Source organism: Camelus bactrianus, chromosome 24 (genome assembly GCF_048773025.1).
Source record: "Camelus bactrianus isolate YW-2024 breed Bactrian camel chromosome 24, ASM4877302v1, whole genome shotgun sequence".
Lineage (NCBI taxonomy): Eukaryota > Metazoa > Chordata > Mammalia > Artiodactyla > Camelidae > Camelus > Camelus bactrianus.
Genome location: NC_133562.1, coordinates 21744948 through 21760125, shown reverse-complemented (window position 1 = coordinate 21760125; position 15178 = coordinate 21744948). Strand labels below are relative to the sequence as shown.

The 15178-nt window shown below is 35.3% G+C and overlaps 1 protein-coding gene across 3 annotated transcripts in view; it reads right to left on the bottom strand.

Annotated features, from left to right (window-relative positions):
* The window catches only part of PIK3C3 (phosphatidylinositol 3-kinase catalytic subunit type 3), a 113978-nt gene that overhangs the window by 76373 nt on the left and 22427 nt on the right, over positions 1-15178 (bottom strand). For all 3 annotated transcript variants that reach the window (XM_074352298.1, XM_074352299.1, XM_074352300.1), the window contains 3 exons: positions 5441-5527; positions 3419-3514; positions 773-844 (listed from right to left, as the gene is read on the bottom strand). In XM_074352298.1, coding sequence (XP_074208399.1) covers positions 773-844; positions 3419-3514; positions 5441-5527 — 255 coding nt within the window. The remainder of the gene's footprint in view (positions 1-772; positions 845-3418; positions 3515-5440; positions 5528-15178) is intronic.

The following is a 15178-nucleotide window of genomic DNA, read 5'->3' as shown; positions in this document are numbered from 1 at the left end:
ATAAAACAAGAATAAAATGGCTTAGAGCAAAGTAAGTGAGCTTTAAGTGTGAATATCACGGTATCTACTGTGCTAACAGGATCTCTTGCCTGGAACTTTCTAAATCTAAAGCCATCTAATTAAACCACTGCTGCAAAGAAGGAATTCTTTATCATCCTGAGAGAGTTACCATCTCAAAATTTCAATAGGTAGGTATCTCAAAATCATTCAAGACATCATGATCCAAGTAGAATTTGACACAACATTGTAAAATGATTATAAATCAATAAAAAATGTTAAAAAAAAAAAGACATCATGATCCAAACTGAATAGTTCTAGCAGCTACAATAATCTTCCCTATTTTTCAACAAAATTAGTTTCCCTAAAATTTTCATCCATTGATTCTAGCGTTACGTCCTTATATAAATACATTTTCCTTCCACATGAATGACAAATTTTTCAAATACCTGTTTTCCCAAGTCTTGACTTCAAGACTGCATTTGCATTCTACAGCTCTTTCAAAAATTCAGATAAAATGGCTCCCCAACACTACACTAGCCCAGCCTTATTTTCAGGTGTGAGCACTTCTTGTAAAGATTCCTTCCATCTGACCCTGATTCCATATAGCTGAAGTGAATTTATGAATCATTTTTAAATAACCAAGGTAGTTACAGATATATATATATATACATACATATATATATATATATATTTTAAAAAAGAAACTGTATGTTGTGGATCTAAGTCATAGTAACTGGAGAAAAGCACTTTCCTAAGAAATGTGACGACTCACCATAGACATCTGAGGGTCAGGAACTTTCACTATCTCGAAGCTTGTTAAAATTGGAGATGACTCATCACCATCCTGGATTACAGTTGTAGCAAATGAAAAAATAAATGAATGAAACCAGATGGTAAGAAATAAGACAGGAGAATGTGTACTCAAATGCATTTTCATTCTACTTAATGAACATCATTTCTCCCTTTAAAAAATTATCTTCTTTCAGCTATATTTTAAAATACATATCCATTTTTTACCTTTTGTTACTGAGGAAATGTTCTGAAAACAAAATTGAACAGTAAAAAAATCTGTATTATAGTTTTTAGGGATATGAGGTCTGGAAATTAGTAGTTTGCTTTTGTCAGGTTTTTTTTAAACTTTGTTTATAAAAACTGAATCAAAATAATATGCCCTAGTTTTCAAACTTAGAACAAGAAACCACAGAGTACAATTAAAATATGGCACAATGGATGTGTGCATCGTTGGCAAAAACTAAGTGGATTTTAGTAATTTTTCAAATTATTACAACTGAGTTCCACTCAGAAAAGTAGAATTTTAAACGCAGAGTTAACATTACTCAAATTTACACCCGGCTAGAAACTCAGTGGCACTGCTTCTCAGGGGAGCCTTACTCAACACAATACAAACCTGAATGATAGGAATCAACCCATCAATTCTTAAGAAATAAAGTTGCCTTATTTTGTTGGTATTACCATTTTTGAAGAATGGTTACTTTGATTTTTATCCAATGCAGGCAAGAAAGGTAATTTAGCATAATAAATGTCACCGCATACATCCTGGAAAAGGCTAAACTAATTAAGGTTGAAATTCATTTCCTCACAACTGCACACCTAGTATCAAGTTTTTCTGTCAATTTCCAAATGCTAGTGTATTTTCAAATTTAGATATGTGCAACAGAATCAGGGGAGACTGAAAGAGGGGAAGTACTGAGACTTTAGGTTCAGTAATTGAGTTTTAGAGAAAACCACAAATTCCCACAGAAGTTGTTTAACAGGCCGGTTCTCAGTCACCACCCCAGAGCACACATTTATCAGCCCAGCTGTGACAAGTAATCTTCACTAAGGCTATCTGTCACAAAAGACAGGTGACAAGAAAGTCTATTTCCATTAGATTCAATACACCGGCCCAGCAATCTTTACACTAAGTGGAAATATGACAGGGGAGGTAGACAGGCATTAATTTATGGGCAATTTTCAAGAAGCAGTAGAAAGGGGTCAAGAACCTTTTCAAAAATACTTGAAATTCTTCTAATTTCTATTCTGCTATTATTTCATCTGCTATCAAAGCTGTCTTTCAAAAGATCCTTCACATCTCCAATGTTTGAAAGCACCATCTCTATTAACATGTTTTTGCAATATAAACTTCAAATGGGCAGGAAATAATGCTTTCAATGAAATTACACACAGTAAAAATGTAAAACGCAATTTTACCCAAATGTATTGATAACAAAACAATTTCACACACCTACATTTCCCTTTCTAACGTAGTTTTTTAATTAGCAAATGATGTTACATAGCCTTATCTTCCTATTTTCTTTTTTGTCCCAGGGAGTACAATTTATCAAATAAAAAGCTGAAACAACTATTCCTAACCTTTTACTTTAGAAGGGGGGACAAGCTAAAGGGAAAAAGACACATTAACTTGAAAAGCACCAGAAAAGTGATTACAAATTAACTATACAAACCCCCATTATGAAAACATCTTTCAAGCAGTAGTTTATAGTTATAAAAATATTTATATTTTAAAAAACCACTTGTGACAACTTTAACAAATAACACTGATGTGTAAATGTAATTTAAACATGCTACTTCTAAAGAACAGATACACTGCATACAGCTTAGCTATATGCTAGAAGAAATATTATTCTTTTATGCCACATATCAAAAGTCTGTCCTCACTCACACTGATTCTGATTTGCACTGTCCTCAGAAGCACCTGCCTTAGTAATTCCACGATAACAGAAGGTATCTGGTTTATGTGGTTTTGAACTATGTACACAATTAAATAAAGACCCTTCAATAAGCATTTAAGGCAGATATTTTTCAAGTAGCTACATATCAAATATACAACTACTTTCTTTTGATAATGAACAGACGAGCAAATTCGTAACTGCATACCTGTTATCACTCAACCTAGAAATAACACAGTTTTCTTAATTCTTGCATATATTATATAAATAAATGAACATTTATGAAGTCTTTCATAAGCATACTTATGTTAGGGTCACATATATAATTCCAACACATTATATATACACTCAAGTACCAAACATATCCTTAACTTTCAATATCTTACACCACTTACAAAGATTCCTTCTTTTTTAATTTTTCAAATGAAAACTATTCGCTTTTTATGTCCTATGTGCCACTTTGCAGAACAATTAATCAAAAAGTTTTTAATCTCTTGCATAATTATTGAATTCTGTACCCCAGAAGTGCATTACATGAATGATTGGCTTTTGTAATCTTGTTGTAGCTGTGTGATTTGATTTGTGTTTATATAACCAGCTGCCGCTGACAGCTGTCTGCTGCCATCCCACAGCCAAATAATTCATCTCAGCAGGAACAGCAGTAATTCTTTTTTAATGTTTGCCCTCCTCTCTACTTTAGAGACCATAAACAGTTGCAAGGAAAATACCTTTTCATAATAAACAATACCATATTCCTTATCATCACACTTGACGCATCGAAACTCAACCATCAAGTACATGAAATTGGAACTTCGCTTTTCACTCTAAAAAAAAAAAAAAAAGTTTTTATGAAAAATGATCTTTTTCAATATCAGTTTGTATCATTATCCCCAATTCAGTAATAGATGAATATATCAAATACAACTTAAAGTTTAACAAATTTTGATTTCATTATTTTAAATACACTGCTTTATACAGTACTACTCTTTTATTATATGTAGCACTCCTGTTTTATCCAGAAGTGTCTATTACTCACTGATAACTCCCTCCTCAAACTTACAACATTTTTGGTTTATTCAGTAGTGTGAATTTTACTATATAAAATTTTAAAGGTATTTTATACACATTTGCTTAAGAATGATTTTATTTCAAAAATAAACCAGATTTTTGTTTTTCTAACAATTTTAAGCAAAGAACAGTTCACCCTTAAACCATATGGACTAATCTAACTATAGAAATTAGTATAACTATAACGAAATACAAAGATAAAACAAAGTATGTAACTAAGGACAGAGACCATTTGAGCTTAACAAATAAATATTTACACTCGCAATTTACAAATGGTCTTAAAACGGCTTACAATCATTTGTAAACTTTTATCAATACACTCTAAATATACTGTATATACAACATATAAAATGTTGGTTATGTGTATAAATGTGCCCCCTTAAAAAAAAAAAAAGGCAAACACTGTATTAATAATGATGTGAAAATAAAACGAAGTCTAAAAGGGTAATTAGTCCTGACCCAAAACTGTTAGAAAAATGCTTTAAATCTATATGTATATAATCATAAAGATCTAAGATCACTTAAACTGTTCAGTTTTAGGAGGCATATTATAGACTACTATGAAAATGGTACTGGACTCTCTTTTAAAGAGTCTGTATAGAGAGTGAGAAAGGCTTGGAAAAGTAATCCCTAATGTTACATTTTTACACCTAAAGGTGTCTAAGTTGAAGAAGAGAAAAATATAAGTAAGCATTTTGATTAAACTACTTTTGGAATGTGAGCACTATAAAAATCAAAAAAAGTAAATTTTTCTCCCAGTTTCAGTATACAAGAATGTATTATGAATACATTTAGAAAAGATCTCCAGTATTCATACTGACTATGAACGTTGTTAAACACTACTAATTTGCTTTTTTTTAAAATGAGCAATGCTAGAATTTAAACTTTATAAATGTTCACTGTAAAGTTACAAATTTCTTTCTTTCCACCTACTGAAAATTGATCAGTGAATATAACTTAAGTTATTTGTGCCATGTGGTGGTCACTATAAGCTGAGCATATTACAAAATTGCCATTCTTCTCTCCTAATGTGATTAATATAACTGTTATTTCTGCTTTCTAGACATAGAATGTTAGACCAGACAGCTCCTATGTCAGTGCTAACGCACACACAAATTTTTGTTGTTGTTGTTCTAACCTTTGTAAAAGAGTTTCATTGAAGCCATCTTTTAATTAAACATATTTGGACCAATATATAAGATCAAGAAACAAATAAATTACTTAAACCATGTAACCTTCTCATGGGTGCACAGTTCTCTATGTACTACGTAAGACAAGTAGTATCTTAACTGGGGAGACGAACTGCTAATGATGACTTAAGGTAACTGAAGGGACGAGGTAGCACTGTGTCATTTGATTTATCAAATCAGCTTGAACATAAACTGCCGTATGGAGAAGGAGAGAACACACAAGTGAGGCATCAAGCTTAGCATGGACTTCACTTATACTTGGTACACTTACGATATCCACTACCTACTCCATGGTTCAACATAACATGAAAATATAAGAAAGGCAGATAACCCGAGTTTTCCACTTTAATAGCACGGAACTCACAACTAGAGGTTATACTCAATACGCTCACATTTGTGAGGTACTTGGCAATAAATAATTCTTCTAAAAAAATTCTTGATTTAGAATTCTGGAGAAACTATTTTGAAATAAAAAAGAGGACTACAACCCACCTCATTTATCATTTCTATTTCTCTAAATGTCAGTCTGTCCAGCCAGTCTACTTTCACCATGTGTCCTTGTCGGTGAGCTTTGGTGAGCTGCGGAACAAACATAATGGAGAAAGTTTTAAGGTCTCACTGAAAGCAGGATAAAGAATGGTAATGATTATCAACATAACACTGGAAGTACTAGCTAATGCAATAAGACAAGAAAAAGGCAATAAATGATATACAGATTAGGAAGAAAGAACACTGGTTTTATTCGCAAGCAACATAATCATCAATGCAGAAAATATTTTAAAAAATGGACAAAAAAACTCCTTGAACTAATAAGCAATTATAGCAAGGAGGACACAAGATTCATATACAGATGTCAATCTCTTTCCTATATACCAGCATTAAATAAGTAAAATTTGAAATTAAAAACACAATACAATTTACATTACCTCCCCCCCAAAATGAAATTAGTATGACTCTAACAAAATATGTACAAGCTGTACATGAGGAAAACTACAAAACTCTGATGAACAAAATCAAAGAAGAACTAAATAAATGGACAGATATTCCATTCAGGGTAAGAAGACACAATATTATCAAGATGTCAGTATTTCCCAACTTGATCTACAGATTCAATGCAATTCCAGTCAAAAAACTCCCAACAAGTGATTTTGTGGATATCAATAAATTGATTCTAAAGTTTATAGGAGAGGCAAAAGATCCATAATACCCAAACACAGTATTGAGGAACAAAACTGGAGGATACACATTACCCAACTGCAAGTCTTAATATACAGCCACAATAATCAAAACAGTGTAGTATTAGCAAGAACAAATAAATGGATCAGTGGGACAGAATAGAAAGTCCAGAAGTAGACCACATGGAATCAAATGATTTTTGACAAAAAGCAGAGGCAATAAAATGGAGCAAAGAGTCTTTCAACAAATGTTGCTGCAACAACTGGACATGCACATGCAAAAGAATGCACGTAGACAAAGGCCTTACACCCTTCACAAAAATTAACTCAAAATGGATCACAGACCTAAATGTAAATCACAAAACTACAGAACTCCTAGGAGATAACATAGGAGAACAACCTAGATAACCTGAGTATGTTGACAGCTTTTAAAATGCAACATCAAAGGCACATTCCATGAAAGAAATCATTGACAAGCTGGACTTCATTAAAATTGCCAAAAGAATGAGAAGACAAGCCACAGATTGGGAGAAAATATTTCCAAAAGACACATATGGTAAAAGATTGTTACCTAAAATATACCAAGAACTTCAAACTCAACAGTAAGAAAATAAGAAACCTGATTTTAAAAATGGGCCAAAGATCTTAATGAACAACTCACCAAAGAAGAAATACAGATGGCAAAAAAAGCATATGAAAAGATGTTCCACATCATATGCCATCAGGGAAATGCAAATTTAAACAAGGAGAAACCACTGAATGTCTATTACAGTGGCCAAAATTAGGAACACTGACAACACCAAATGCAGGTGAGGATGTAGAGCCACAGGAACTCTAACTGCTGGTGGGAATGCAAAATGGCAACAGCCTCTTTGGAAGTTTCTCACAAAACTAGACACACTCTTACCATATGGTCCACTTGCCATATGGTCCAGGAACGGCTCTCCCTGGTGTCTACCCAAAGGAGCTGAACACTTATGTCCACACGAAAGCCTGCACATAGATATGTATTCACAGCAGCTTTGTTTACAACAGCCGAAATTTGGAAGTAACTCAGATGGCCTTCAGTAGGTGAATGGATAAACTGATACATTCAGACAATGTTATTCAGCACTAAAAAGAAAGGAGTTACCAACCCCTGAAAAGACACAGAGGAACCTTAAGTGCACATTATACATGAAAGAAGCCAATCTGAAGAGGCTGCATGATTCCAACCACAGAAAAGGTAAAAACTATGAAGACAATAAAAAGATAACTGGTTGCCCAGGGTTGGGGGGAAGAAGTGGTAAATGATCGGAGCACACAAGATTTTTAAGGCAGTGAAACTGCTGTAACAGACTATAATGATGGATAAATAACATTAAACATTTGTCAAAGCCCACAGAATGTACAACACCAAGAGTGAACCCTGAGGTTAACTATGGACTTTGGGTGGTTATGATTTGTCAGTGTAGGTTCATCGATTGTAAAAACATGTGCCACAGTGGAGGAGGGTGTTGATAATGAGAGAGGCTATGCATGTGTCTGGACAGAGTACATAGGAAAAGAAAATTTTTTACTGGTCTACAATCTGCCATATAAACATGCTAAAAAATACTGAAGCCCTTCCTGAAAGTATCTCCATGTTCCACATTTCTTGTATTTTGATTATTACAAAGGGAGAGAATTATAATAATGGTTCCTCAAAATGGAAATAAACTATTTTTTTCTATTTTCCTCATGTCTCAATATAAAAAAATAATAGACAGTTACATACATAAGGCATTTCTTTGGAGCCTCTAATGTAATACTCTAAGACTTAAGTGTACCGGTGTGCATGTGTACTTTGCTTTTAAGAAGAAGTGATAAAAGAATTAACGGTAATAAAGGAATTAGCGGTAATAAAAAAATTTCTAGAGTTGCAGTTGATAGAGTCCTCTGGAGGTCTTACATACCAATCTACCCTAGGTTATATACATTAAATAATACATTGACCCTTCAAATCTACGGAGTTCAAGAGAATTTCCCAGTTCCTCAAAATGGAACTAGAGTTTGTTTTAAAAAGTATAATTTTAAACATCAGCATTATTCATGTATCAAAATGCCCTCTTTCTTTCTAAACAAATTCATAGCATGATGCAAACGTGGACATTAAAGTAGCTTGGTAGCTTTAATGGTGGTCTGTCTTTATGAGTGTCTGTCTTTCCATTAAACATGTAATGATGGTATTCCTGTAAGGATGCCAAAGACTTCCACCAATTACCATCTCCCTCACAGAACTAAAAGTCATCAGTATTCTTCATATTCCTCAGCTAAGGGGCTCTCATCACAACTATGTGGCCGTATTGTTTCAGAAATGAAAACAGTAACTTCATACAAAGAGTTTGAGGATCATTGTAATATAAAACTATTCGCTTTCTGCCAAATAACAAATTCCTTTTCACCTGAGGTAATCGTAATCGCTAAATGAAAACAGATAAGCCAACAATAAGCGCTTAGCATTATTACTCACACAAAGCAGGGACGAAACATTTTGTTGGCTCTGGCGGAACCTTACACAAATATGCTAGCAATATGAAAACAAACCAAGAATTAGGCACAAGGGACTCAGAAGAACATCGGGCAATGTGACTTAAAGGAAAGTGTGCTAGACCAGGAGCCAGAAACCCTGGGCTCTAACGGACCACTCCATTTTTGAACTGTCATTTTTGAACCCACATCTACAAAAGGAAGTCTTAACTTCTATTCCGGCTACCAAAAGTCAAATAAGACAATGGATGCAAAATATGACAGGTAGTAGAATTCTGTGTACTCTTTAAAGAATTACATTCTCACTCACGTTGCAACCCATTCCAAACTAGTTTTTAAAATTAATAAAAATATAGCTACTACAATGAAGTGGCAGAGCTAGGATTTCAACCCCAGGTCTCTGGAGTCCATGCTCCTTCTCTGGAGTCTTTGCTACCTCCTCTAGTCATGCACTTACAGTAGGACATTTAGGGTCAATTAAGTCTTGTAATTTACTAAACACAAGTTTCATATTTATGATACAGTAGTTGACTTCCCATTAGTTTCCTTTAAGAAAAGAACTGGCAACAGCAAATTAAGTTTAGATGTGGGAGAATGTATTGGGGATCTTTCTTTCCCTCACTAAATCGTTAGATGAACTGAAAATTTTCTGTAGTAATTTTTTCCTAGCTCCGGAATTCATGTTTGCTGCTAATATATACTACTTCATATATAGCATAGCTGTAACTTTTCTATTCGAATACTAAAAGAGGACTATTCTCAATCTTATGAACAGCTACCAAAGAATGCATTGGTGAGGATGCTGGTACCACAAACTGGTAAAGCCATTTTGAAGGACAAGTTTAAATGATCTCAGATATATTTACATTTGAGCATCACTATTTGCAATACAGAAAACTCAGACATAAAAGAACGTAAATGTCTATCAACAGTGTGAAGTGTTAACTAAACTCTGGCGCATACACACTGTGAAATATAATAAAAAAGAAATCAAAGAGAGAAAAATCAATATACCCTGATAGGGAAAGATCACTCTGATACTGTTGAACGCAAAATGAGAGGCACCACTCATGCTATGATTGTTTGTTTACAAGTTTGTCTCTGGCACCAGCCTCTGAGACTGAGAGCAGAATTTCTAGATATTTCTCTGCTTGAGTCAATTTTGCAATTTCTGTAGCACTAGAAAGTTACCACTCAAAATCTCCCTTGATCATGTGCTATTTTTCTATTACTATATAACAAAGCACCCCAAAACTTAGTGCCTTAAAACAACATGCATTTAATTATTTGTCATGATTCTTGGAGACGTCAGAAAGTCATTTTCTTGAGAGACAGCTGGATATTTTTTCTATTAGTCTAACAGTCTCTCATCAGATTGCTGTCATTTGGCAGCTGGAGCTGGAATGTCCGAGGTAACGTCACTCGCATTTCTAACGTCTTTGTGGGAAAGGGTGGGCTCAGTTGGCAAGCCAGGGTAGTCGGGCCTCTCTCTTTCTGAAGGTACTCTCAGTGCTGCTCCCTCTCTGGGCAGTCTTTCAACATAGTCACTGCAACAAGGCAGCCGGACTTCTTACGGCGGCCCATTATTCCCGAAGTGCAAAAACAGAAACTATCAAGCTGTCTTCAAGATGAGGCTTGGAACAGGCATAGCGTCATTTCGGCTGTATCATGTGACTTCAAATGAGTCACAGGGCTAGTGCAGATCCAACAAGGAACGGTGAGTATCGATCGGGAGCCATGCGTCACTGAGGGTCACCACTGAAGACTGGCTAGTGCATCACTTACTTATAGGAAAATCTAAGCGCACAATACAACTGACGGCTCAGTTGCAAAAGAGCAGAAGGGCGAGGATCTGGAGATGGCAAAGCCAGCTCTCAGCTGGACTTAAGGCATCAGGGGAAGTCTAGAATTAGCTATAATAATTCCTAAATGACAGGGCCTGCCTTCCTCTCCAAATTAAGCTCCTATAACTTGCCAACTGACATGCTACACTCCAGCCACCCTTATCAGTTCTCCAAACCATAAGACCTTTTACTTTTAAGCCTCAATGCAGATGAAATGATTAAAATACTAGATAAAAACTTTACTAAACATTTATAAAACTTTAGAGAATTATAAAGCACTATACAAATTGTAAGCAGCTATTATAAGCCCATAATCTATGTCACTTCGTGTCCCCAGGTGCTGATGACAACAGAGACCAACTTGGGCTGTTCTCACCAGTACAAAAGCAGCTTCTACTGTCTCCGGTTAGGGAACGACTGTAGGTAACAAAAACCAACAATGAACTTTAACAACTTATATTTCATTTGGGGTCTGAAATGTCAGTGACCTAGATCTCTTAAATGAGAAAAATCTGCATTCTGTTCAACAGCAGGGTAAAACTAGTATAATCTGTTTCAAATTACTCCCAAAGAAATAACCCTCACTAGGGTGCCCATCCTAGGAAGGAGCCAGGTCAAGTCATCAATAGAAGAGTCATTCTCTTTTCTAAGGAACACAGGTTTCTACAGAATTCACGAGAAGTCACAGAGTTGGAAGAGAAGCCCACTGTCACAGAAGTAATGGCGTAATTACTGAGTTCTATCCTCTCGAAGAACTAAACAGCAAGGCGTTTTAAAAGCTATTTAAATGTAAAGAATCTGTAAGAACCAAGTAACAACATGCCCAGGAAACTACATGGAGTACTAACCATGTATTATCAGATTTAATGGGAGAACAGAAATACGTGCTTGAGGATGCCTCAGATTGGCAGGTGTTCAGTACAAGTACCAAGGACAGAACTAAAAGCAGGTCAACTTGCTACACTGTACACAGAAGGGAAGACAAAGTGTCAAACCAGACAGAGATCCCTGGAAACAGGTAGATTTCCATGATCTCCACAACTCACAGCTCATCGCTCCTTTCTCGTATCTGCCCTGCTAGACCATAAGCTTCTTGAGTGCTAGAGCTATGAATGGATGATAAAGCCTAGCATTTATTCATTCAATGGATATTTATATTTACTGACAGGACTTTTGAGAGAATGGAACACAAATGTATGCTCTGGAATTCTGCTCAAGAGCTTTGGGAAGTTGTGGGGGGCAAGGGAAGGGAGTAACTCTCAAAAGGAAGCTGGAAAAAAGAATGATCTATGCCCTTGGTCACTTTTCCCTAGTATTCATATACTTTCAACATAAATATACACTACTTCATTGTTGTTGTAAATTGCAAACTTCCATCAGGTCCTGGCTCTGGAGATGAGCATAGATAAACGCGGCTGAACAAAAGAAACAATGGAGCTTAAGGCAGGAAAGGGTGTCATTATGTGGTACTGCCTGTATGCCTACAGGGGAAATGCCGATATGCTGATACACAAATTTAAACACTAATATGAAAGTCATGAACAGGGCGCTATGATAGAAAACATGGAGCGTCCTGAGAAGGCGTCTCAAGCAGGAAAACATTTAAGCAGAGACTTAAAGGATACAGAATCAGCCAAACAGAAGAAAATGTCCCACGCAGGGGAAATAGCTTCTTTGTCAGCGTATCAGGGAGCATGAAGTGCCCAGCCATCAGAGAGAGACCAGGGTGGGAGTCCTCAGGAAATATTCAACTAAATAAATCAAGTTCTCTTCAAGGTGGCGAGTGGGAAGACCTATACATACAGAAGATGCTTACTGGGAATCAGCTTTCTTGAAGTTCATCATGACCTAGATTTTTCCTTATAGCAGACATCACACATACAGCCCGAAACAAGATAGGAAAGAGTGAGAGGAACTGAAAAACAATGTGTATCTATTTCAAAGCTGCCTCGGAAACCAGAGCGAGATAAATGGGGAGAGATAGGCGGCGTCGAAAGGAAACTAGAGAGGAATGATTTCTGCTTTACAAATTTACCGTGGCCAGTTTCTTCCACATTCATATACCTATTTTATCTTCACAAAAGGCATCCATCAACAAGTACTTATCAAAATACCAGACGCATGGCCCAAATTCACAGATGCTATTAAATATGGGTTAGTTTTGTTAGTTTATCAAGAGATGGTATGATTGCTTAAGGAGTTTAATATCTAGTTGTGAAAACAAGATGAAAACATAGACAGACTATAACTGCTAAAATAATTCAACGATGTATACCGTATTTTGACCCTGGTTTTAAGCACCAACATACATCTTATGACTATGTCTGATAACCTAGAAATATAGTGTATAACAAATATCAAAAAAGCCATAGAAAAATAACTTAAAAGAGCAATTCTCACTTTTTATTTTCAAGCTAGTAGGAAATATAAGGTGGATAATGGCTTTACAGCCGCACAGAATTGCAAATACTTGGAACAGCCAACCCCAGAGGATTGTTGAAATAAATTATGGCATATCTTCACCATGCAAAATCTTGAAGTCTTTACAAATCATCTTATGAAAGTATCTGAAATGCCCTGGAACAATTATGAGACACCATTAAGTGTAAAAGCAGGATTAATTTAAACATACACATGCACACTATAATCCCAAATTAAAAATAAACACATAGACATCCACACATAACACATTTATACGTTTATTTATTCATTCATTTATTTAGTTACTTACCAAAAGGATATCAATTAAAATACTAATAATGCCTATTGTGGGTAGAGGATTAGCCATGATTTTTAATCTTTGTACTTCAATAATCTACCACTGTGGATGCATACTATCTTTGTAATAAGAAAAAAATAAGTTATTTAAAAACTAAAGTTATTTTAAAAACAATTAGTTGTGGGGAAGTTGTTGAAAAAAACCACAAGATTAGTATTTATCAAGACAATGCTAAATAAAGTTACTTTATTTCATAATAAAACCTCAAAGAATAAAGGCCCATCTGATTAATTTAACCCAACCATATGAAATGAAAACCACGTCTTAACATAATTCTTTTCTCTCAGATTGTTTCGGAATTCCAAGGGTCTTTGAACAAGGTCAAGACAAAGACCCATATAAATTAAATGATTCTGCCACTTTTCAATATATGGTTAATAAAAACTCCTATATAGAGAAATGTATCGGCTGCAGGTTTCAAACTTTACTCACATCAAGAAGCTTTAGGGGAGTTACAAGATAAACGGATTTTTCCAAAAAAAAATTAGCTATACAACAGATGATGCTTTGGTCAGATACACATATGCTTTCTTAGGGAATCTAAGGAGAAAAAAAAAAGTTGTATTTTTTTTTCTTTTCTCTGCCACTTGAAAACACAAACCAAAAAAAGAAAAAAAAAAAAATCCCAGTCTGTTCTGTTGTCAGAGAGAAAGCTTTCAGATTCACAGAGCCTATGTGGATGTTCTAAAGTTCTCTCTTGAAATATTTACAGAAATACTGGCCAGTGAAAGTGCTTGGTACTACCATAAACAAGCCTAACTTTTTTCCAGCATGTTTGTAAAGGACTGGGCTTATTCAGCTACATCATGCCTTCTCTCGCTAAGTTCTCTCAAGGTAAAGGCCGTCATGTGACTCTCAGCTGTAGCACTTCCCTAAGCCCGGCTAGAGCTAAGCTAAATTAGCGCATACTCGTTCCACAGAATACCGTGACTGGTCAGCTAGTCCATCTGCAGGACGCATAACGGCTCCCTCACAGATTTCTATTATTAAAATAAGGCTAATTCTTCAATAAACATAAGACAATGAGTCCAACCTCTGTCAAATCAAATACAAGCTATGCAGTAATTCGTAGCTCAAGACAAAAATATACTCGTATAGAAGAAATCACTTGAACTACTGAGAAACCTCTGTCAAATCAAATACAAGCTATGCAGTAATTCATAGTTCAAGGCAAAATATACTCGTATAGAAATCACTTGAACTACTGAGATTAAAACAGGAGTCGTGTCTGTATGCTACAGTCTGCACACACACCGATGCATTTAACTCTTACAAAGCACAAGAGTTTCTTCTACCATCCTGATCAACGAAGTCTTAGCCACAAATCTTCACTTTTACTTTGAAACTTTACATGTGTATCTTACTCAGGGAAGAGGGCTATTTGCTTTGTAAGTTTCATTCATTTTAACTTCTCAGAGATCAATCTTGTCTTACAAGCATGTTAGTTTCTATTTTCTTCTGGCAGAAACTAACTGTAAAGATAGAACAGGTTCACAGAACATAAATCAATATTCTTTCAGGGCTCCATCCTACACTGGGAAAAACTAATTTAGTCTACCTGCTACCACTGATTTCAAGACAAATCTAAAAGTTTTGACAATCTTAGACAACAGTAAGGAAACCAAAGTGACTGATAAAGAAGATTCTACCATGCATCAGCAAGAATAAATTTACAAGAAATTCCCAAACTCTTCCTTTATGACACAAAAGAAAGGCATCACAGAATCAGATCAAATAGAGTAAGCTTATAAAAGTTACACATGTTATTCACACAAAAACCAGTGAGAGGTATTCTGATGAAATCAGTGATACCACTAAACAAGTTTTATAGCCGTGAATAACTCTACCAGCTGTCATCATAATCCTGTCCTTTATTATTGTCATTTACAGAACATCTGAGGAAGGAAATGAAAGAGAATGAGAC